The sequence below is a fragment of the Physella acuta genome, unplaced genomic scaffold, assembly GCF_028476545.2.
Source record: "Physella acuta isolate Inbredline_101_S28 unplaced genomic scaffold, ASM2847654v3 ptg001487l, whole genome shotgun sequence".
NCBI classification, from domain to species: Eukaryota; Metazoa; Mollusca; class Gastropoda; family Physidae; genus Physella; species Physella acuta.
Window position 1 is genome coordinate 398945 of NW_026733002.1, and position 25394 is coordinate 424338.

Consider the following 25394-nt stretch of genomic DNA (forward strand, 5'->3'; position numbering starts at 1 on the left):
AGTTGAGGCAAAAATTGATGAAGAAAGTTGAGGCAAAAATTGATTTACGTCTGAAGAAAGTTGAGGCAAAAATTGATGAAGAAAGTTGAGGCAAAAATTGATTTACGTCTGAAGAACGTTGAGGCAAAAATTAATTTACGTCTGAAGAAAGTTGAGGCAAAAATTGATTTACGTCTGAAGAAAGTTGAGGCAAAAATTGATTTACGTCTGAAGAAAGTTGAGGCGACGCGAGGGAGGATTAGGGTGGCTTACAATCGATTTTTTTAATTTACCAAGGGCTCAAGTAAGGTAACTGTAATGAAAAAAGTGAACTGTGTGGATCACTTTGGACATTAGCAGCATCACAGTAGCTCGTATTAATTTATAAAGATAAAAGGGCGGTGGTGAGATGGGTGGGGGAGGGGTTGAATGGAGGATTGTTTGTATGTGGAGAGGGTGGGGGAGGGGTTGAATGGAGGATTGTTTGTATGTGGAGAGATGTGAGAGGGGTTGAATGGAGGATTGTTTGTATGTGGAGGGGGTGGGGGAGGGGTTGAATGGAGGATTGTTTGTATGTGGAGAGGGTGGGGGAGGGGTTGAATGGAGGATTGTTTGTATGTGGAGAGGTGTGAAAGGGGTTGAATGGAGGATTGTTTGTATGTGGAGGGGGTGGGGGAGGGGTTGAATGGAGGATTGTTTGTATGTGGAGAGGGTGGGGGAGGGGTTGAATGGAGGATTGTTTGTATGTGGAGAGGGTGGGGGAGGGGTTGAATGGAGGATTGTTTGTATGTGGAGAGGGTGGGGGAGGGGTTGAATGGAGGATTGTTTGTATGTGGAGAGGTGTGGGGGGGGGGGTTGAATGGAGGATTGTTTGTATGTGGAGAGGGTGGGGGAGGGGTTGAATGGAGGATTGTTTGTATGTGGAGAGGGTGGGGGAGGGGTTGAATGGAGGATTGTTTGTATGTGGAGAGGGTGAGGGAGGGGTTGAATGGAGGATTGTTTGTATGTGGAGAGGGTGGGGGAGGGGTTGAATGGAGGATTGTTTGTATGTGGAGGGGGTGGGGGAGGGGTTGAATGGAGGATTGTTTGTATGTGGAGAGGGTGGGGGAGGGGTTGAATGGAGGATTGTTTGTATGTGGAGAGGGTGGGGGAGGGGTTGAATGGAGGATTGTTTGTATGTGGAGAGGGTGGGGGAGGGGTTGAATGGAGGATTGTTTGTATGTGGAGAGGGTGAGGGAGGGGTTGAATGGAGGATTGTTTGTATGTGGAGAGGGTGGGGGAGGGGTTGAATGGAGGATTGTTTGTATGTGGAGAGGGTGGGGGAGGCGTTGAATGGAGGATTGTTTGTATGTGGAGAGGGTGGGGGAGGGGTTGAATGGAGGATTGTTTGTATGTGGAGAGGGTGGGGGAGGCGTTGAATGGAGGATTGTTTGTATGTGGAGAGGGTGGGGGAGGGGTTGAATGGAGGATTGTTTGTATGAGGAGAGGGTGGGGGAAGGGTTGAATGGAGGATTGTTTGTATGTGGAGAGGGTGGGGGAGGGGTTGAATGGAGGATTGTTTGTATGTGGAGAGGGTGGGGGAAGGGTTGAATGGAGGATTGTTTGTATGTGGAGAGGTGTGGGAGGGGTTGAATGGAGGATTGTTTGTATGTGGAGAGGTGTGGGGGAGGGGTTGAATGGAGGATTGTTTGTATGTGGAGAGGTGTGGGAGGGGTTGAATGGAGGATAATTTGTATGTGGAGAGGGTGTGGGAGGGGTTGAATGGAGGATTGTTTGTATGTGGAGAGGTGGGGGAAGGGAGGATCGCATGATGGGGTGGATTGTGTGGATACAGAGGGTGTGCGAAGTGTTGTGTGTGTGAAGGGGAAAATGTGTGTGGGAGTGTTTTTTGTGGACATTGTTTTTGTATGTGTGGAGGGGGTGAATGTGTGTGTATGTGTGTGTGTGGTAGGGGGGGGGGGTGATGACGGCGTCTATTTGTGAATGTGTGTGTGGGGGGAGGGGAGTGAGCCGGGAAAAAGCCTCAGCATGAAACTTCTCAGTTTTTATAGGAAAAAAAGCCACCAAAAGAAAGTTAAATTATAACAAAGCCACCAAAAGAAAGTTAAATTATAACAAAGCCACCAAAAGATAGTTAAATTATAACAAAGCCACCAAAAGATAGTTAAATTATAACAAAGCCACCAAAAAAGTTATATTATAAAAAAGGCACCCAAAAAAAGTTAAATTCTAAAAAAGAAAGTTAAATAAATAAACCGGGAGTGATATCCCCTAAACTTTCTCGAATATTCTTATATAACACTACGTGGCATGGCAACTCGGAGTATAGACAAAGATTTTAAATCCATTTTTAATAACTTAAACTTTTTAAAATAGAATAGAATATAGTAGAAAAAAGAAAAAAAGTTTTTTAATTTTTTTATTTGTTATTGGGGAAAATCAGCATTATGTGTAGAGCTGTAAAATAGGATTTTTAGTGGTAAATATTGTTCTTTTTTAAACACGCTGTTAATTACAAACTAATTTAAAGCCGTTAATTAATTTATTAATATATTCATTGGTAGATTAACAACATTAATTATAAAAGTTTAGAACAATGAGTTTAGTAATAGTAAAAGATTTATTTTACTTTTTACAACAATGTTTTCAATTATTTTTTCTTAAGGCCTACATGTGAATGATAAGGTTGACTATCAGGACCTCGGGAGGCATAGGGCAGGTGAAGTAGAGTTCACCTGTTTCTATGTACTCAGCATATGAAGGGATAGTGTGGTCAGAGCCTTGCTTGGCCGGAATCGTTTTTTTTTTTTTAAATACAAACATGTCTGAGACTTGGCGGGGCACTGGGCAGGTGAAGTAGAGTTTAGTAGAGTTTTTAAAATATAAAAAACGTCTTTTTGAATGTGGGGTCTGGTTATTTTGGGATGAAAAGTGCTGGCAGACGTGATGTCATTTATGGATGACCCCCCGAAACCCACAGTTATCTAACTAGATAACGGGTAGTCTAGTGTATTGATAAAAGGCCTTCGCTAAACACTAATTCATTTCATGTTTGAAGCAAAGAGTTGTAACATTGATGTCACATTTTAATCATCTTGTTTTCATATTAATGTCATATTTAAGTCAAGTTGGCGTAACGCTGAAGTCACTTTATGGTCATGTTGATGTCATTTTAATATAATGTAGATGTCTTGTTAATATAATGTTATTTTGATGTCATATTAATATAATGATGAGGACAAGTTGAGGGCATGAGTTTGTTGAACTTTGATACATATTCCGTGTTCAAGAGAATCTAACCAAAATTTTAAAAATTGATCAAAAATTGATCTACATTGTTATCTGTGCCCGTCCTTGACATACAATGTTGTCTGTGTCCGACCTTGAACTACGATGTTGTCTGTACCCGACCTTGACCTACATTGTTGTCTGAACTCAGGTTTTCTAATGAACATCGGCGTTCTCATCCTGACGTCGCTATGGAAACCGACGAGCAGTGAGTCATCGGAGTTGTTGCTGTACACGGCCTTCTGGGGACTAGCAGATGGCACGCTACAGGCTCAGTCACAGGGTAGGTGGGGGGGGGGGGGGGGGGCTAGCAGATGGCACGCTACAGGCTCAGTCACAGGGTAGGTGGGGGGAGGGGGGCTAGCAGACGGCACGCTACAGGCTCAGTCACAGGGTAGGTGGGGGGGGGGGCTAGCAGATGGCACGCTACAGGCTCAGTCACAGGGTAGGTGGGGGGAGGGGGGCTAGCAGACGGCACGCTACAGGCTCAGTCACAGGGTAGGTGGGGGGGGGGGGGGCTAGCAGATGGCACGCTACAGGCTCAGTCACAGGGTAGGTGGGGGGGGGCTAGCAGATGGCATGCTACAGGCTCAGTCACAGGGTAGGTGGGGGGAGGGGGGCTAGCAGATGGCACGCTACAGGCTCAGTCACAGGGTAGGTGGGGGGGGGGGGCTAGCAGATGGCACGCTACAGGCTCAGTCACAGGGTAGGTGGGGGGGGGGGGGTAGCAGATGGCACGCTACAGGCTCAGTCACAGGGTAGGTGGGGGGAGGGGGGCTAGCAGATGGCACGCTACAGGCTCAGTCACAGGGTAGGTGGGGGGGGGGGGGCTAGCAGATGGCACGCTACAGGCTCAGTCACAGGGTAGGTGGGGGGGGGGGGGGCTAGCAGATGGCACGCTACAGGCTCAGTCACAGGGTAGGTGGGGGGGGGGGGGTAGCAGATGGCACGCTACAGGCTCAGTCACAGGGTAGGTGGGGGGGGGGGGGCTAGCAGATGGCACGCTACAGGCTCAGTCACAGGGTAGGTGGGGGGGGGGGGGCTAGCAGATGGCACGCTACAGGCTCAGTCACAGGGTAGGTGGGGGGGGGTAGCAGATGGCACGCTACAGGCTCATTCAGGCTATGTGACATTCAGGCTTGCTGACATTCAGGCTAGGTGACATTTAGGCTAGTTGACATTCATGCTAGCTGACATTCATGCTAGGTGACATTCAGGTTAGCTCACACTCAGGCTAGATGATATTCATGCTTGGTGACATTCAGGCTATGTGACACTCATGCTAGCTGATATTTAGGCTAGCTGACATTTAGGCTAGCTGACATTTAGGCTAGTTGACATTTAGGCTAGTTGACATTCATGCTAGCTGACATTCTCACCCACGGGCCGAGTCCCCCCCCCCACCCAACCCTTTCTCTCGGGCTTTTAAGATCAATCAGGGCCGTCTGCTAAGCTGTTGACATCAGACTCTAAAAGCCGCGCGCTTCACGGCTGGTCGATCTGCCGTGGTCTGCTGGTCACATGACACCATCAACAGGCGCAGCGGTCCAGTTAATTAATTAATTAATTAATTAATTAATTCATCGCTCGAGCGGCTGATACAACAACTGGCTGTGATGTGCGAGATAACGCGAGATAACACGAGATAACACGAGACAACACGAGATAACACGAGACAACACGAGATAACACGAGACAACACGAGACAACACGAGACAACACGAGATAACACGAGACAACACGAGACAACACGAGATAACGCGAGATAACACGAGACAACACGAGATAACGCGAGATAACACGAGATAACACGAGACAACACGAGATAACACGAGACAACACGAGATAACACGAGACAACATGAGATAACACGAGACAACACGAGATAACACGAGACAACACGAGACAACACGAGATAACGCGAGATAACACGAGACAACACGAGATAACACGAGATAACACGAGATAACACGAGAGGACAAGATTTGTGTGGGCATTGTATCGGGTTCAGGTTTTGTGTAAGCTTCGGGTTAGGATTAGAGTTAGGATTAGGATTAGAGTTAGGATTAGGATTAGAGTTAGGATTAGGATTAGAGTTAGGATTAGGATTAGAGTTAGGATTAAGATTAGAGTTAGGATTAGGATTAGAGTTAGGATTAGGATTAGAGTCAGGATTAGGATTAGAGTTAGGATTAGGATTAGAGTTAGGATTAAGATTAGAGTTAGGATTAGGATTAGAGTTAGGATTAGGATTAGAGTCAGGATTAGAGTTAGGATTAAGATTAAAGTTAGGATTAGGATTAGAGTTAGGATTAGGATTAGAGTTAGGATTAGGATTTAGGTTTGTAAAAATAATAAAATCTATTTTTATCAGAGCACAATGACATATTAAGAATTTATGTGCTAACCTACCCCAAAAAAACTCTAAATAAAAACTTACCGAGATCAACTAAAACTCTATCAATCATATCAAAGAAACTGCAGGCAATGATATAAATTATCTAAAACATAAATAAGTGGTAAATAAACAATAATACCTACAACATGCAAAATTGTGAAAATGTCATTACGTACACCTAATTAAAGAAGATTTCCATTATACTGGCTTGCTCCTAACTAACACTAAGATATTCTAATTAAAGATCTAGCATGTCCTAATAGTTCATCCAATTTTCATGCTATATTGACAACTATTTATTAAGATATGAATTTGTCTTCTTGCCCTACTAATCACAATTGATTCCTTCCTAACAAAATTACTGCAATAGATTATAGACGTGGGCCGGAGTAGTAGCATGCTTAAAAATTTATTTTTCTAGATCCTGGCCCTAAATTTATAATATATTAAACCCCATTTATTTATTTATTTATTGGTTAGAAAACTTCGATCTCTCCCTGCCAACGAGACTTGGATGTGAGAGAGAACGAGATTACAAGCTCCACTCCACATTGTTAGAGTTGATACGCGCATCATGAAGTTCCTTTGGTGCGCTACAGTTTTTAGTCCTGCTACCGTATTGCATTAAAAATTTTGGATTAAAAAAGCATTAAAAACATTATAGTAACATGCTTGTATACAGAAAAAAATAAAAGAAAAGATTTTCTTTAAATAACTACAAAGAAAAGCGTATGTATCCAATAGATCGAAATTTCGATCAGCAGTTTTGATCAATTATGAAGCACGATAAATAGACAGACAAATAGACAAATAGACAGACACATAGACAGAAGAAACAAGTTTTAAAAAGCATGTAAAAAACAAATGCAGAAAAATGTATTACTAACAAGCGTTTATGTAATAATGCACTAAGAAGTGAAAATAAATTATTGTCTTTAAATCTAAAATAATGGCTACAGGATATTACCCCCTGGATATTTCCCCCCCCCCGGACATTTCCCACCGTATTTACCCCCGGAGCAATTACCCCCCTGTCAATTACCACCCTGTCAATTACCCCCCCCCCCGGGGAATTACCCCCCCCCCCCCCCACTCTCAAGTTAAAATCCTAACTCTAACTAGAATTTTATCCCTATATACTACTTTAATCCAAACCTTAAGAAAAAGACCAAAACCTAAGCTTCCACCTTAGCCTAAAACTTCACACAAAACCAAAACCAAAGCTAGACACAACCCTAACCCTAAAACTAGCTCTAACCCTAACCCTAGCTCTAACCCTAACCCTAGCTCTAACCCTAACCCTAGCTCTAACCCTAACCCTAGCCCTAACCCTAACCCTAACCCTAACCCTAACCCTAACCCTAACCCTAACCCTAACCCTAACCCTAACCCTAACCCTAACCCTAACCCTAACCCTAACCCTAGCCCTAACCCTAACCCTAGCCCTAACTCTAACCCTGTCCGGGGGGGATAATGTCCTACTGGGCGGGGGGTAATTGACAGGGGGATAATTGACAGGGGGGGTAATTACTCTGGGGGGTAATGTCGGGGGGGGGGGGGAAATATCCGGGGGGTAATTGACAGGGGGGGGGGAATGCCCTGTTCCCAAAATAATACACTACCTTTTTAATACCTAGAAAGTGACCCCACTTAAGTGACCCCGACTAACGTGACCCCCACTAACCTGACCCCCACTAACCTGACCCCCACTAACCGGACCCAAACTAACCTGACCCCCACTAACGTGACCCCCACTAACGTGACCCCCACTGATGTGACCCCCACTAACCGGACCCAAACTAACCTGACCCCCACTAACCTGACCCCCACTAACCTGACCCCCACTAACATGACTCCCCACTGACGAGACCCCCACTAACGTGACCCCCACTAAAGTGACCCCTTTTAACCTGACCCCCACTAACATGACCCCCACTGACGTAACCCCCACTAACATGAACCCCACTAAGGTGACCCCCACTAACGTGACCCCCACTGACGTGACCCCCACTAATGTGACCCCACGAACATGACCCCCACTAACATGACCCCCACTAACCTGACCCCCACTAACGTGACCCCCACTAACATGACCCCCACTAATGTGACCCCACTAACCTGACCCCCACTAACATGACCCCCACTGATGTGACCCCCACTGACGTGACCCCCACTAACATGACCCCCACTAACCTGACCCCCACTAACGTGACTCTCTGTTGCAGCCATCGTGACGAGGTACGCCCGTGAGGAGAAGGACACGGCCATGACGGGGTTCAGGGTTTGCCAGGGTTTAGGGCTCATCGCCAGCTTCTTCACCTCTATCTTCACACAGAATCTGATGACGTCATTGTACGCTGCCCTTGTGCTCCACGTCATTGGTTTCCTTGGCCTCATTCTCGTGGCCAACGAAGTGGCCAACCGGGACAGACACGGAAGTGACGTCACTGACGAGTCACACGCCAACAGCGAGATTAACCCCAACATGGCGGAGGCCGGAATCGATAACGAGGCTGAAGTCACGTGACATATATCAAAACACAAATTCATTTTTTGACGGAAGACAATCTCCTTAATTCAACATCAGACCAGCATCACGTGGGCTGTGTTTATATAGCGGTGGGGGGGGGGGGGGTCGGGCGGGGGCGGGGGGTATCCTTATTTTAATGTTGTGATGATCTTAGATTCTTGTGTAGCGATGTGATTGTTATCGTTGTGTAGCGATGTGATTGTTATCGGTTGCACCCGATGCTATGACGCCATCTTTATTTTTATAACCTTTGGTGGCCAAAAAAACAAAATTTGAATAAATTAACATAATCGACGGCGTGAATTCTTCGCTAAGACAAAAATCTGCTTCAAGTAATTAACTGCTGCTGATTATTTTGTACGAGTTTCTCTCATAATTATTTTCTATTAATAATTTTGTAATTAGTGTTTAGTCATTTTGTTATAAATATTTTTTCACATTTTTGTAATTAATATTTTGTCAATAATATTTTGTCATTGATATTTTGTCATTAATATTTTTGTAACTAGTAATTTGTTACTAGTTATTTGTCACTAATATTTTGTCACTAATTTTTTTTGTCATACATATTTTGGACTTTAATATTTTTGTTATTAATATTTTATCAATTATATTTTTGTCTTTAATATTTTTGACATTAATATTAGTGTCTTGAATATTTTTGAGATTAATATTTTTGTCATCAATATTTTTGGCACTAATATTTTTGTCATTAATTTTTTTATCATTAATATTTTTATCATTAATATTTTTATCATTAATATTTTTTGTCATGAATATTTTTAGCATTAATGTTTTATCATTAATATTTTTGTCAATAATATTTTTGTCATTAATATTTTTGGCATTAATATTTTTGTCATTAATATTTTTGTCCATAATATTTTTGTCATTAATATTTTTGGAATTAATATTTTTGTCATTAATATTTTTGTCATTAATATTTTTGTCATCAATATTTTTGCCATAGCTGCAGTACACAACGACAAACTACGTCGGCATGACGTCGTCCTATTAACTGTGGTCACAAAATGTGGCCCCAGTGTCGATGGCCCCTGTGAATGTGGCCCTTGTGAATGTGGCCCCAGTTCGACTGTGTGCCAGTCATGTGCCAGACGCCGCCCACAAAGTTCATCCGGTGTAACAAGAGCTGTCACGTGATGCTGCACCGGATGTGACGTGTTATTAGCTCCCATGTGACACCCACTCTCCCCGCCCCTCTTTAGGAAAGAAACTAAAAAAGGCATTTTCGGCCCTCTAACCATTGGTTAGAAATGTTCAGGTTTTTTAAATCTCAATGCTAATGGTTGAGTTCATCAGTCGTAGAAATGTTCAGGTTTTTTTAATCTCAATGCTAATGGTTGAGTTCATCAGTCGTAGAAATGTTCAGGTTTTTTTAATCTCAATGCTAATGGTTGAGTTCATCAGTCGTAGAAATGTTCAGATTTTAGACTGTCCGTATGTCTAGACTGTCCGTGTGTCTAGACTGTCCGTCTGTCTAGTCTGTCCGTGTGTCTAGATTGTCCGGGTGTCTAGACTGTCCGTGTGTCTAGTCTGTCCGTGTGTCTAGATTGTCCGTTTGACTCGTCTGTCCGTGTGACTAGACTGTCCGTGTGTCTAGACTGTCTGTCTGTCTAGACTGTCCGTGTGTCTAGACTGTCCGTGTGTCTAGACTGTCCGTATGACTAGACTGTCCGTGTGTCTAGTTTGTCCGTGTGTCTAGACTGTCCGTGTGTCTAGACTGTCCGTATGACTAGACTGTCCGTGTGTCTAGTTTGTCCGTGTGTCTAGACTGTCCGTGTGTCTAGACTGTCCATATGACTAGACTGTCCGTGTGTCTAGTTTGTCCGTGTGTCTAGACTGTCCGTGTGTCTAGACTGTCCGTGTGTCTAGTTTGTCCGTGTGTCTAGACTGTCCGTGTGTCTAGACTGTCCGTATGACTAGACTGTCCGTATGACTAGACTGTCCGTGTGTCTAGACTGTCCGTGTGTCTAGACTGTCCGTATGACTAGACTGTCCGTATGACTAGACTGTCCGTGTGTCTAGACTGTCCGTGTGTCTAGACTGTCCGTATGACTAGACTGTCCGTGTGTCTAGACTGTCCGTATGACTAGACTGTCCGTGTGTCTAGACTGTCCGTATGACTAGACTGTCCGTGTGTCTAGTTTGTCCGTGTGTCTAGACTGTCCGTGTGTCTAGACTGTCCGTATGACTAGACTGTCCGTGTGTCTAGACTGTCCGTGTCTAGACTGTCCGTGTCTACACGAGAGGGTAGGGAGGTAAAAAGTAAGAGAGTTAGAGAGAGAGAGAGAGAGAGAGAGAGAGAGAGAGAGAGAGAGAGAGAGAGAGAGAGAGAAGGGAAGAAGCGTCTGTAATTATAAGGTAACGTAGATCAACAGAAAAGTTATCTCCCTATAATAGAGTTCATATGGACAGGGGAAGTAACCCGAGTTGATTAGAGACTGATGTGAGACGAAATAACAGCGCAATGGCTGGAAGATCTCTGCTTTAGGTTTTAGGTTTAGTGAGCTCTAAGTTTTGTTTTATTTGATCTCTCGAATCTTTAAATCCTCCCTCTAGCCCCCCCCCCCCCTCACGTATTAAATACTGAAGATTATTCCATCTGCGCCTGACACATGTGTCTGACACATCTGTGTGTCTGACACATCCATGTGTCTGGCAAAGAAACACAGACACGCTTGGGTGAGGAGATTAGGATGCGGTGACGTGACGTGCCGTGCCCTGACGTGCCGTGAGTGACGTGCCGTGCCGTGAGTGACGTGCCGTGACGTGACGTGACGTGCCGTGACGTGACGTATCCTGAAGTGACGCGTTGACCAACCAACCCAAGCACCAGCTCACCAATCGTACCTGGTTGTCATGGTAACGAGCGTCCCACCTTCTGGCAACAGGGTCGTGATGTCACATGACGCCCGTCAAGTTTTGATTTCAGATGTGAATAGAAAACGTAGCTTGAGGGTCGGGTGGTTGTGGGGTGGGGGTCGGGATGTGGGTCGGGGTGGGGGGAGGCGAGCGATCATTATCTACTGGTTGTGACTTGAAATCAATAAAATATTGAAACTCTTTAGGACTTAAGTTCTCTTTTGGCATACAAGTGGTGAGTGATTGGTTGGATTTTGAGTGGTTGGGTGAATAATGATTGGGTGAATATTGGTTGGGTGAATATTGAGTGATTGGGTAAACGGTGGCATAGTCGGGTGGTAGAGCGCTCGACCTCTAACCGACAAATCTCGAGTTCAGATCTCGGTGCGGACTTGAATCTGCAGGAAGTCCCAGAGTAGACTCAGCTCTAATGGGTACCTGACTCGTGTTAGGGAGAGTAGTGGCGGCCAGCCTTAGAGCTGACCACACCATCCATTCATACGCCAGAGCTATGAAACATTGGATCACATCTGTCACAGGAAGCTGTAGGTCTGTAAGGAGAACAACAGCTGACTTGACTACATCAGCACTATCGCGGTGTATATCATCAGCACTATCGCGGTGTATAACATCAGCACTATCGCGTTATATAACATCAGCACTATCGCGGTATATAACATCAGCACTATCGCGGTGTATAACATCAGCACTATCGCGGTGTATAACATCAGCACTATCGCGGTGTATAACATCAGCACTATCGCGGTGTATAACATCAGCACTATCGCGGTGTATAACATCAGCACTATCGCGGTGTATAACATCAGCACTGTCGCGGTGTATAACGCATTGAGTCGATAGATCTTCCTACGGTCGTCTGGTGTTTGTTTCTAGATTCTTCCCTGACCCAACCTCACTGGACATTGTGACACAGGTGAGGTAGATCAAGGTCAAGGTTAGCATATGATAACTAGATCAAGGTTAGCATGCGAAAAATTGGGTCAAGGTTAGCACGTGACAGTTCTGTATCTGTCTGGCTGTGTGTAATGTGGCTTTGTGTGATGTGGCTGTGGCTGTGTTTGGTGTGGTGTGGTGTGGCTATGTGTACTGTGACTGTGTGTGGTGTGGTGTGACTGTGTGTGGTGTGGTGTAGCTGTGTGTTGTGTGGTGTGGCTGTGTGTAGTGTGACTGTGTGTGGCTGTATGTGGTGTGGCTGTGTGATGTGTGGCGGTGTGGTTAAGCCACTCACAGGATCACATCATAACGTCCCATCACCAGGTAGGGGGCGTTAGAGGCAATAATTTTTGGATTGACTGACAGCATGACAGCTGAGATATTTATGGGTGACGTCCCCTGGACTGTGTAGGAAAGTTGTTTCCCTTAGTCAAGTAAGAAGCAAGTCTTTGGTAAGCAGAATCTACTGCATGTATACTTTATATACTTTAGTGCTGTAGAGAAGACACTAGGTACGTCTAGCAAAAAGTGCTATCGCCAGTCCGTAAAATATTTCACGTGAAAGTTTTAGCAGGTAACTAATTAAGTTTCTGGTAAATATTACATTTCAAGTAACTAATTAAGTTTCTGAGAAATATTACACATCACGTAACTAATTATGTTTCTGTCCACTAATTTTTTCCGTAACTACATTAGTTTTTACTAATTTTTGGTTAGGCCTACTAAATTAGTGGTTACAAAAAAAAGTTTTGTAAACAACTTAGGTTTTTGTAACTATATGCTAACGTTTTAGTACACTAATGAACTTCTGGAAACTAATTAAATTCGTTGCCCAGGGCTAATAAGTATCCTCATTATAACAAACCAAGAATAGCACATGACGTAACTTGGGTAATTACCGGACCAACCCACCTGTCGGCCTGCGGACAGTTAGAATGTTTCCTGTTTGTCCGTTATAAATGTGGCTGTTAGCTATAAACATGGTTGTTAGCTATAAACGTGGCTGTTAGCTATAAACGTGGCTGCTAGCTATAAACGTGGCTGCTAGCTATAAACGTGACTGTTAGCTATAAACGTGGCTGTTAGCTATAAACGTGGCTGCTAGCTATAAACGTGACTGTTAGCTATAAACGTGGCTGCTAGCTATAAACGTGACTGTTAGCTATAAACGTGGCTGCTAGCTTTAAACGTGGCTGTTAGCTATAAACGTGGCTGCTAGCTTTAAACGTGGCTGTTAGCTATAAACGTGGCTGCTAGCTATAAACGTGGTTGTTAGCTATAAACGTGGCTGCTAGCTATAAACGTGGTTGTTAGCTATAAACGTGGCTGCTAGCTATAAACGTGGCTGTTAGCTATAAACGTGGCTGCTAGCTATAAACGTGGCTGCTAGCTATAAACGTGGCTGTTAGCTATAAACGTGGCTGTTAGCTATAAACGTGGCTGCTAGCTATAAACGTGGCTGTTAGCTATAAACGTGGCTGCTAGCTATAAACGTGACTGTTAGCTATAAACGTGGCTGCTAGCTATAAACGTGACTGTTAGCTATAAACGTGGCTGTTAGCTATAAACGTGGCTGTTAACTATAAACGTGACTACTAGCTATAAACTTAGCTGTTAGCTATAAACGTGGCTGCTAGCTATAAACGTGGCTGTTAGCTATAAACGTGGCTGTTAGCTAAAAAACGTGGCTGTTAGCTATAAACGCGGCTGCTAGCTATAAACGTGGCTGTTTGATTGACAGGTGAGAGGAGGTGTCATGACGTCACTCTGTCAGCTGGTCACGCTCGGCTGGTTGCTGGGACAGGCAGGTGCAGGTGCAGGTGCAGGTGCAGGTGCAGGTGCAGGTGCAGGTATCAGGTGAGTACAGTGACGTCACATCCGATGGTTGCATGTGTGTTCAATCATGTGTTCAATATTGTGTTTTGTCATATGTTCAATGATGTGTTTAGTCATGTGTTTAGTGATATGTTCAATGTTGATTATAAAAAATTGACGTCAGAAGAAACTTGAGGGTTGTGGGGGGGGGGGGCGAGTTGAATGAAACACATCTGTTTTTATTCCGACACTGGAATCTGGGATCTAAATATAGAACTGGAAACTATAACAAATGTGCTCCAACTTCCTGGAGTGTGTGTGTGGGGGGGGGGGGGGGCTGTGTGTGACACGTCACTATGTCGGTCAGGTGACAACACGTGACATACCTGTTGCTAAAAATAGACTAGCAGCACTTACCTGGCCGGGGCACATCACATGACGTCACGCGTCTCGAGAATTAAGTCAAATATTGATCACCCATCACCCACCCGTCACCTCCCCCACCCGTCACCTCCCCCACCCTTCACCTCCCCCACCCTTCACCTCCCCCACCCTTCACCTCCCCCACCCGTCACCTCCCCCACCCGTCACCTCCCCCACCCTTCACCTCCCCCACCCGTCACCTCCCCCACCCGTCACCTCCCCCACCCGTCACCTCCCCCACCCGTCACCTCCCCCACCCGTCACCTCCCCCACCCGTCACCTCCCCCACCCGTCACCTCCCCCACCCGTCACCTCCCCCACCCGTCACCTCCCCCACCCGTCACCTCCCCCACCCGTCACCTCCCCCACCCGTCACCTCCCCCACCGCCGCATTGAGGACCTAAAGACCTCACAGTAGAGCCATTGTTGATTTCTTGCAGACCTTATGGCGACGATTCCCAGACTCAAATGTCAAGTTCGTTTAGTCGACGGTCAAGGCCACATCACTCCCTAGCCAATCAGAAGCCGAAAGAAAAAAGTTTCTCGCCAGCCGCTCTGCTGCAGGGAGTCTGGGCTAACGCCGGACCACTCGCCTCCACAAGTGACCCAGACACGGCGGCCTTCACCCTGCACAACATGGTGTCAAGGAAAATACAAAGTAGGTCATGTGTGTCAAAGTAGGTCATGTGTTCAACATCGCGACCATAAGAGTAGCACCACAACCATCATTGTGAGACCATCATCAGCATCACCACAACAGCAACATTATACCATCACCACAACAGCAACATAATACCATCACCACAACAGCAACATTATACCATCACCACAACAGCAACATAATACCATCACCACAACAGCAACATAATACCATCACCAAAACAGCAGCATAATACCATCACCACAACAGCAACATGACAATATCACCACAACAGCAACATAATACCATCACCACAACAGCAACATGACACCATCACCACAACAGCAACATGACAATATCACCACAACAGCGACATGATACCATCACCATCACCACAACAGCAACAATCTACCTTCACCATCACCACAACAGCAGTCAGTATCGTAGCGGGGGTGGGGGGGGTGGGTGGGTCGGGGAGGGACATATGTCCTTAGGGGGCGCCAAAATGGGTTGGAAAAATAAATTGAAAGGTTGAGGGGGGTGCAAATCGAAAGTTTGAGGGGAGGGTGAAAATTGAAAAGTTTGTCCCCGGTCGCCGGGAAGGGTCGCTACGCCTCTGACAGCGGTAGAACACCATGACCATACAAGCAGCCACGCAACCAATACATACAGCACGATCAAGTGAACTCTGACCACCTTTCATTGACTTTTGTCGTGACCATGACCTTGTTATCTGCAGACCCCGCCCTGTACACAGGGTCAAGGCTGCTGCTGGCCCTCATCAGGGAACAGTGCACGAGACTGGTGACGTCAGTAGCGGTGGATGACGTCAGAATCTTTTGTCTCCAGTTTAACGGCAGGCTGACGTAAGCAGCCCGGGTAATGACGTCAGCCAGGAGCTTTGATCTACACAAGTATTCAATGTCAAGGTCAGACACTTGGGCTCAAGGTCAATCGACTACAACTGGACTCACGGTCGTTTTACGCACGCATTAAGTCGTCATCGAGTGGTACGTGTCAAGGTTTCACTGACCTTGACTTGAGAGAGTCCGGCCGATGACCACAACCAATCAGACAGCCAGACGATGACCTACCCAGTCGTCTGCCATGTTGAGGTCTTTGTGGCAAAAGTCAAACGATGATTTCTTGACAATTTCCGTTTTTTTTTTTGTGGCAAAAGTCAAACGATGATTTCTTGACAATTTCCGTTTTTCTACTGACCTAAACTTTTCAACTGAAGTCGACTTTGCCCAACCCTGCGTTTTAGTTGCAAATCCTTTTTAGATGGTCAAAGGGACGGTACTGAGCATAAATACAACGTTCATTCCGTTTACTTGAATAGCTTCCCTTTCAACATAAAATACTTTAGTTTTTTTTTAAATTACATTGTTTACTGACCGGATGTGTATTTTGTGATTTTTTTTGTTTGAAGTAAAATAACCGCACTAGTCAAATCTGTTTTATTTTAATTTTTTTAACAGATATAATTCTAATCCTCACCCTAACCCAACGAAACAAAAACTGGTAATATTATTTTTTTTTTTTTTTTAATGTTTAAAAAAAAAACCAACTTTGGAAGACTGTATGGGAGAATGTATGATATAATGTGTCCCATGTTCGTCTATGTATTATATCATCCAAGCTGTTTATAATATTTAAATAGTATTCTCCTTGTATCCTAAATTTATTTCTAGCGATAGGCCGATACCCCACCCCCCCCCCTCCGAAAAACAAACCATTCAACCCACCCCGACAACCCACCCCATGAAAAGAGAAAATTTCCCTTTCAATTCCCTTTTAATTATTTTTTTTTTAAATTACATGTCCGGGCAATCAAGAGAAAACAATTTTGTTATGACAGATATACAACGAAACAAAAAATAAATAAAAACCGAATAATTTGTTATGACAAAATAAATCATGTTTAAAATCTCAAGTCAGAAAGAAATGCTGAATAACAAAGCTGTATGACGTCAAATAATGGCCACGTCTCTAATGACGTCAATTTTTAATTTGTGTCTGATGACGTCACGCGATGAATGTGTCCCTGATGACGTCACGCGATGAACGTGTCCCTGATGACGTCACATGATGAACGTGTCCCCCCTGATGACGTCACATGATGAACGTGTCCCTGATGACGTCACATGATGAACGTGGTCCTGATGACGTCACATGATGAACGTGGTCCTGATGACGTCACATGATGAACGTGGTCCTGATGACGTCACGCGATGAACGTGTCCCTGATGACGTCACATGATGAGCGTGGTCCTGATGACGTCACACGTTGAACCTTATCCTGATGACGTCACATGATGAACGTGGTCCTGATGACGTCACATGATGAGCGTGGTCCTGATGACGTCACATGATGAGCGTGGCCCTGATGACGTCACGCGATGAACGTGGTCCTGATGACGTCACATGATGAACGTGTCCCTGATGACGTCACATGATGAGCGTGGTCCTGATGACGTCACATGATGAACGTGTCCCTGATGACGTCACATGATGAGCGTGGTCCTGATGACGTCACATGATGAGCGTGGTCCTGATGACGTCACATGATGAGCGTGGTCCTGATGACGTCACATGATGAGCGTGGTCCTGATGACGTCACATGATGAGCGTGGTCCTGATGACGTCACATGATGAGCGTGGCCCTGATGAAGGCGCAGGTCGGGAAAGCCCTCTTATGCTCGTCTAGGGGCTTGTCACCAGCCACCCAGGACCTCAACCCACCCCCGCAGTGGAAGCACATCACGTGATCGCCCTGACCTGACGGGAGAAGCGTCGAAAAGTTGGGGTTAAAGGTCGGGGGTTAAAGGTTGGTTATAAGTCTCGATAAGTCTTGATATGTCTCAAATTAACTTGATACAAGTGTCACCTAAACTTGATACAAGTGTCACCTAAACTTGATACAAGTCTCACCTAAACTTGATACAAGTCTCACCTAAACTTGATACAAGTGTCACCTAAACATGATATGTCTCACCTAAACTTGATACAAGTCTCACCTAAACTTGATAAAGACTCACCTAAACTTGATACAAGTCTCACCTCAACTTGATACAAGTCTCACCTAAACTTGATACAAGTCTCACCTCAACTTGATACAAGTCTCACCTAAGTTTGATACAAGTCTCACCTAAACTTGATACAAATCTCACCTAAGCTTGACACAAGTCTCACCTAAACTTGATACAAGTCTCACCTAAATAAAAGAATCCAGCCACAGCCAGATCGTGCGGCCTGACAACCTCCCCACTGGGCCAGTCTCTGAAGCTTTCCAGGCGGTCGTTGAGCTCCTGCTGTCCTGGAAGTTTTGGTCCGTACAAGCTGGGCTGGGACATGCTGACTACACTCTCTCGGGTCGTGGGCTACACGGGTCGTGGGTCTCACGGGTCGTGGGTCTCAGGGGTCGTGGGTCTCACGGGTCACTCAGAACACGGGTCGTGGGTCTCACGGGTCACTCAGAACACGGGTCACACGTCTGAAAACGATCAAAGACAAAAACATTTTATGTTAGGCGATAAACACCCCACACACGGCCCACACAACTAACCCTCACATCAGGCCCACACAACTAACTCTCACATCAGGCCCACACAACTAACCCTCACATCAGGCCCACACAACTAACTCTCACATCAGGCCCACACAACTAACCCTCACACCCGGCCCACACAACTAACCCTCACACCCGGCCCACACAACTAACCCTCACATCAGGCCCACACAACTAACCCTCACATCAGGCCCACACAACTAACTCTCACATCAGGCCCACACAACTAACTCTCACATCAGGAATCTACTTACATTTCTAGCTACACTCACACAAGAAGAGAGTGAATCTACTTACATTTCTAGCTACACTCACACAAGAAGAGAGTGAATCTACTTACATTTCTAGCTACACTCACACAAGAAGAGAGTGAATCTACTTACATTTCTAGCTACACTCACACAAGATGAGATTGAATCTACTTACATTTCTAGCTGCTTGAAGTATTGTCTCGGGACCAGGTGGTCAGTAGCTGGTCATGACGTCATCAGATGCCCTCGACTGGATGTCCTGATGTCTGTAGCCCCGGCATGTGGGTGCCACGTCTTATACCGGCCTCTAGAAACTTTGGGAAATCCCGCAGATATTATTGGAAAAAAACAACCCGCTGGCTAAGACAAGAAACTATTTTCCAAACTTGCGGGTAAACCAAATTGAGGTGTCCCACTGCGTAGATTGTCGTCATCACGGTCAGCATTTTAAAACTTACGTCAAACTTTTCAATCACCAGAGGTTGAGTCACAGCCACACAAGTCATCCACGTGACAACCACGTGGGTTGTTACACCATTGTTAAACTTGGGGTGGAGGTTGTTGATTTTGTCCGCATTTCAAACTTGATTTGTATAGGAATCAACTTGGAGTGGTCCGGATTTTCCCGAATATTTTTGAGGGGATCAGTTTCTTCCAGGCATCACGGTCAGACCCCCCCCCCCCCCGAAGAAAGTCTACCGCCTTCCAAGAACGACATGGAATTTATACAGAAACCTTTTAATGTCGTTCGGGGAAGACGGTAGACTTTCTTCGGGGGTAAAACCAATACTTTTACAAGTCTCCGCCCCCCCCCCCAGGAAAATGTTAACCCCCCCCCCCCCCCCCGCCGAATATATCAAGTGCTCTCGGAGAAAAAAGTCTGGAAGAAACACTGTAGGGGATTTCCCGCTGTAAAGATGTGGTGGCAGCCAACATTGGAACGAAAATGTTTGGGAGCAGCGAGGTCTAGCAGACGTCAGGGGGGGGGGGGGGTCATTAAAACTCTCAGGTAAAGAGATGATAGAATCAAATTCTCAGGTAAAGTTGATAGAATCAAATTCTCAGGTAAAGTTGATAGAATCAAATTCTCAGGTAAAGTTGATAGAATCAAATTCTCAAGTAAAGAGTTGATAGATTCAAATTCTCAGGTAAAGAGTTGATAGATTCAAATTCTCAGGTAAAGAGTTGATAGAATCAAATTCTCAGGTAAAGAGTTGATAGATTCAAATTCTCAGGTAAAGAGTTGATAGAATTCAAATTCTCAGGTAAAGAGTTGATAGATTCAAATTCTCAGGTAAAGAGTTGATAGATTCAAATTCTCAGGTAAAGAGTTGATAGAATCAAATTCTCAGGTAAAGAGTTGATAGATTCAAATTCTCAGGTAAAGAGTTGATAGATTCAAATTCTCAGGTAAAGAGTTGATAGAATCGAATTCTCAGGTAAAGAGTTGATAGAATCAAATTCTCAGGTAAAGAGTTGATAGATTCAAATTCTCAGGTAAAGAGTTGATAGAATCAAATTCTCAGGTAAAGAGTTGATAGATTCAAATTCTCAGGTAAAGAGTTGATAGAATTCAAATTCTCAGGTAAAGAGTTGATAGATTCAAATTCTCAGGTAAAGAGTTGATAGATTCAAATTCTCAGGTAAAAAGTTGATAGAATCAAATTCTCAGGTAAAGAGTTGATAGATTCAAATTCTCAGGTAAAGAGTTGATAGATTCAAATTCTCAGGTAAAGAGTTGATAGAATCAAATTCTCAGGTAAAGAGTTGATAGAATCAAATTCTCAGGTAAAGAGTTGATAGATTCAAATTCTCAGGTAAAGAGTTGATAGATTCAAATTCTCAGGTAAAGAGTTGATAGATTCAAATTCTCAGGTAAAGAGTTGATAGATTCAAATTCTCAGCTAAAGAGTTGATAGAATCAAATTCTCAGGTAAAGAGTTGATAGATTCAAATTCTCAGGTAAAGAGTTGATAGAATCAAATTCTCAGGTAAAGAGTTGATAGATTCAAATTCTCATGTAAAGAGTTGATAGATTCAAATTCTCAGGTAAAGAGTTGATAGATTCAAATTCTCAGGTAAAGAGTTAATAGAATCAAATTCTCAGGTAAAGAGTTGATAGAATCAAATTCTCAGGTAAAGAGTTGATAGATTCAAATTCTCAGGTAAAGAGTTGATAGAATCAAATTCTCAGGTAAAGAGTTGATAGAATCAAATTCTCAGGTAAAGTTGATAGAATCAAATTCTCAGGTAAAGTTGATAGAATCAAATTCTCAGGTAAAGAGTTGATAGATTCAAATTCTCAGGTAAAGAGTTGATAGAATCAAATTCTCAGGTAAAGAGTTGATAGATTCAAATTCTCAGGTAAAGAGTTGATAGATTCAAATTCTCAGGTAAAGAGTTGATAGAATCAAATTCTCAGGTAAAGAGTTGATAGATTCAAATTCTCAGGTAAAGAGTTGATAGAATCAAATTCTCAGGTAAAGAGTTGATAGATTCAAATTCTCATGTAAAGAGTTGATAGATTCAAATTCTCAGGTAAAGAGTTGATAGATTCAAATTCTCAGGTAAAGAGTTGATAGAATCAAATTCTCAGGTAAAGAGTTGATAGAATCAAATTCTCAGGTAAAGAGTTGATAGATTCAAATTCTCAGGTAAAGAGTTGATAGAATCAAATTCTCAGGTAAAGAGTTGATAGAATCAAATTCTCAGGTAAAGTTGATAGAATCAAATTCTCAGGTAAAGTTGATAGAATCAAATTCTCAGGTAAAGAGTTGATAGATTCAAATTCTCAGGTAAAGAGTTGATAGAATCAAATTCTCAGGTAAAGAGTTGATAGATTCAAATTCTCAGGTAAAGAGTTGATAGATTCAAATTCTCAGGTAAAGAGTTGATAGAATCAAATTCTCAATGAAACAATTATGTGTCTTAGCCATGGTGTAATTTTATTTATGGTGTAATTTTATTTATGGTGTAATTTTATTTATGGTGTAATTTTATTTGTGGTGTAATTTTATTTATGGTGTAATTTTATTTATGGAGTAATTTTATTTATGGTGTAATTTTATTTATGGTGTAATTTTATATATGGTGTAATTTTATTTATGGTGTAATTTTATTTATGGTGTAGTTTTATTTATGGTGTAATTTTATTTATGGTGTAATTTTATTTATGGTGTAATTTTATTTATGGTGTAATTTTATTTATGGTGTAATTTTATTATGGTGTAATTTTATTTATGGTGTAATTTTTTTATGGTGTAATTTTATTTATGGTGTAATTTTATTTATGGTGTAATTTTATTTATGGTGTAATTTTATTTATGGTGTAATTTTATTTATGGTGTAATTTTATTTATGGTGTAATTTTATTTATGGTGTAATTTTATTTATGGTGTAATTTTATTTATGGTGTAATTTTATTTATGGTGTAATTTTATTTATGGTGTAATTTTATTTATGGTGTAATTTTATTTATGGTGTAATTTTATTTATGGTGTAATTTTATTTATGGTGTAATTTTATTTATGGAGTAATTTTAGTTATGGTGTAATTTTATGTATGGTGTAATTTTATTTATGGTGTAATTTTATTTATGGTGTAATTTTATTTATGGTGTAATTTTATTTATGGTGTAATTTTATTTATGGTGTAATTTTTTTTATGGTGTAATTTTATTTATGGTGTAATTTTATTTATGGAGTAATTTTATTTATGGTGTAATTTTATTTATGGTGTAATTTTATTTATGGTGTAATTTTATTTATGGTGTAATTTTATTTATGGTGTAATTTTATTTATGGTGTAATTTTATTTATGGTGTAATTTTATTTATGGTGTAATTTTATTTATGGTGTAATTTTATTTATGGTGTAATTTTATTTATGGTGTAATTTTATTTATGGTGTAATTTTATTTATGGTGTAATTTTATTTATGGTGTAATTTTATTTATGGTGTAATTTTATTTATGGTGTAATTTTATTTATGGTGTAATTTTATTTGTGGTGTAATTTTATTTATGGTGTAATTTTATTTATGGTGTTTTGTGTGTGAACCTGTGGGTGTGGGGGGAGGGTGTGTGGGTGTGTGTGTGGGGGGGGGGGGGGTTTGTGTGTGTGGTGGTGTGGGTGTGTGTGTGTGGGGGTGTGTGAATCAATGTGAGACTTCAGCTTTTATCTCACACAGGATGCGGCTGTTGATAAAATCCACAACAAGTTCCGTCAACTTTTGCCTTGACAAGTTATCACGTTGCCGTGAACCTGAACCATTTCACACAACAACAACAACAACAACAACAACAACAACAACAACAATAATAACAATAACAACAACAACAATAACAACAACAATAACTACAACAATAACAATAACAATAACAATAACAATAACAATAACAATAACAATAACAATAACAATAACAATAACAATAACAATAACAATAACAATAACAATAACAATAACAATAACAATAACAATAACAATAACAATAACAATAACAATAACAATAACAATAACAATAACAATAACAATAACAATAACAATAACAATAACAATAACAATAACAATAACAATAACAATAACAATAACAATAACAATAACAATAACAATAACAATAACAATAACAATAACAATAACAATAACAATAACAATAACAATAACAATAACAATAACAATAACAATAACAATAACAATAACAATAACAATAACAATAACAATAACAATAACAATAACAATAACAATAACAATAACAATAACAATAACAATAACAATAACAATAACAATAACAATAACAATAACAATAACAATAACAACAACAACAACAACAACAACAACAACAACAACAATAACAATAACAATAACAATAACAATAACAATAACAATAACAATAACAATAACAATAACAATAACAATAACAATAACAATAACAATAACAATAACAATAACAATAACAATAACAATAACAATAACAATAACAATAACAATAACAATAACAATAACAATAACAATAACAATAACAATAACAATAACAATAACAATAACAATAACAATAACAATAACAATAACAATAACAATAACAATAACAATAACAACAACAACAACAACAACAACAATAACAATAACAATAACAATAACAATAACAACAACAATAACAACAACAATAACAACAACAATAACAACAACAATAACAACAATAACAACAACAATAACAACAACAATAACAACAACAATAGCAACAACAATAACAAAAAACGATAACAACAACAACAACAAAAACAACAACAATAACAACAACAATAACAACAACATCGTGCCCGTTAGAAAGTCCAGCCCACGTGTTACCCACAGCCTAAAATAAGTTCAATCGGAAATTTCCGATACGAATCTTACAGTTGTTCTAAAATTAGACTTTTTTTTCTCCGTTTGTTTTGAAAATATTATACACAAATTTTCAATGTGTCGGGACACACACTGACTCAGCTATATCGAAATGGTCAGACACACATCGACTCGCAACATCCTGTCCAGTGTTTCTTCCAGACTTTTTTCTCCGGTGGGGGGGGGGGGCACTTGAAATTTGGGAGGGGGGCGGTAGACTTTCTTCGGGGGGGGGGGGGGGCGGACACTGTTAAGTGTATATATTTTCTATATAAATTCCATTTCCTTCGGGGTGGGGGGGGGGGCGGTAGACTTGCCCCCCCCCCCCCCCAGAAGAGATGCCTGGAAGAAACTGATCCTGTATCGCGACACATAAACTGAAGACACCATCGGCGCTAAAGAAATTGTTCTGATTTTTGTGACGTGACGTCAATTATTACTTTCTTCCAGCCAATCAAACTTCGTCTGACAGCTCGTGACGTGTGACACAAACCAGCTGGCACAAGCCCTGTCACTCACATGTCAGACCAGCCCCGCCCCCTAGACAGGCAGGGAGAGGTGTGTGTGTTGTGAGGGTGTGTGTGTGAGGGTGTGTTATGAGTGTGTGTGTTGTGAGGGTGGGTGTGTGAGGGTGGGTGTGTGAGGGTGGGTGTGTGAGGGTGGGTGTGTGAGGGTGTGTTGTGAGGGTGGGTGTGTGAGGGTGTGTGTGTGAGGGTGTGTTATGAGTGTGTGTGTTGTGAGGGTGGGTGTGTGAGGGTGTGTGGTGAGGGTGGGTGTGTGAGGGTGTGTTGTGAGGGTTAGTGTGTGAAGGTGTGTGTGTTGTGAGAGTAGGTTTGTTGTAAGGGTGGGTGTGTTGAGAGTGTGTATTGTGAGGGTGTGTGTGTGTTGTGAGGGTGGTGTGTTGTGGGGTGTCATTAGTGTATAAGGGTGGGTGTTTTGTGCGGGCTATGTGTGTAGTGTGTGGGGTCGGTGTGTTGTGAGGGGTCTCCCTAGGATGCGAGCCATCCCAGTTTAAAAATAGAAAGTTGACGTCAGTGTTGACTTGGCTATAAGAAAAGATAGATTCTATTTTTAGCTCGAGGAGCTGAACCAATCAATATAAGACGATACATGTATACGTCTGGTTATATGTGGGGAGGGTCGGAGGGGGTGAGGTGTGCTTGGTTTGGTGTGGGGATGCGTGGGTTGGTGTGGGGATGCGAGGGTTGGGTTGGGGGGTACTGTTTGCAAAAACACAAAGCAAGAAATTGTAAGCACATTGTGATGTTGGAACAATGCAATGGT

The 25394-nt window shown here is 42.3% G+C and overlaps 2 protein-coding genes and 1 long non-coding RNA gene across 4 annotated transcripts in view; 2 read left to right on the top strand and 1 right to left on the bottom strand.

The window, feature by feature from the left end:
• LOC131928340 (protein unc-93 homolog A) overlaps nt 1-8265 on the top strand; it is a 49997-nt gene extending 41732 nt beyond the window's left edge. For both annotated transcript variants that reach the window (XM_059284342.1, XM_059284341.1), the window contains 2 exons: nt 3419-3550; nt 7891-8265. In XM_059284342.1, coding sequence (XP_059140325.1) covers nt 3419-3550; nt 7891-8192 — 434 coding nt within the window. In that variant the 3' untranslated portion in view covers nt 8193-8265. The remainder of the gene's footprint in view (nt 1-3418; nt 3551-7890) is intronic.
• A 5523-nt stretch (nt 8266-13788) lies between these two features.
• Nucleotides 13789-16300, top strand: LOC131928338 (uncharacterized). The gene is made up of 3 exons (XM_059284340.1): nt 13789-13889; nt 14711-14928; nt 15650-16300. Exons 1-3 carry the CDS (start codon nt 13789-13791, stop codon nt 15778-15780), a joined length of 450 nt encoding a protein of 149 aa, XP_059140323.1. The 3' UTR covers nt 15781-16300.
• A 499-nt stretch (nt 16301-16799) lies between these two features.
• LOC131928351 (uncharacterized) lies at nt 16800-19073 on the bottom strand. The gene is made up of 3 exons (XR_009383764.1): nt 18908-19073; nt 18128-18406; nt 16800-17691 (listed from the first exon to the last, which is right to left on the bottom strand). It is a non-coding gene; the product is annotated as an uncharacterized LOC131928351 (long non-coding RNA).
• Nucleotides 19074-25394: the final 6321 nt, after the last annotated feature.

Bases quoted from the DNA above. Each gene is read 5' to 3' on its own strand.
- LOC131928338 (XM_059284340.1), top strand. From the start codon at position 13,789: ATGACGTCACTCTGTCAGCTGGTCACGCTCGGCTGGTTGCTGGGACAG. The intron at 13,890-14,710 runs GTGAGTACAGTG...GATTTCTTGCAG, and splicing joins GGTGCAGGTGCAGGTATCAG to ACCTTATGGCGACGATTCCC. The intron at 14,929-15,649 runs GTAGGTCATGTG...TGTTATCTGCAG, and splicing joins GGTGTCAAGGAAAATACAAA to ACCCCGCCCTGTACACAGGG.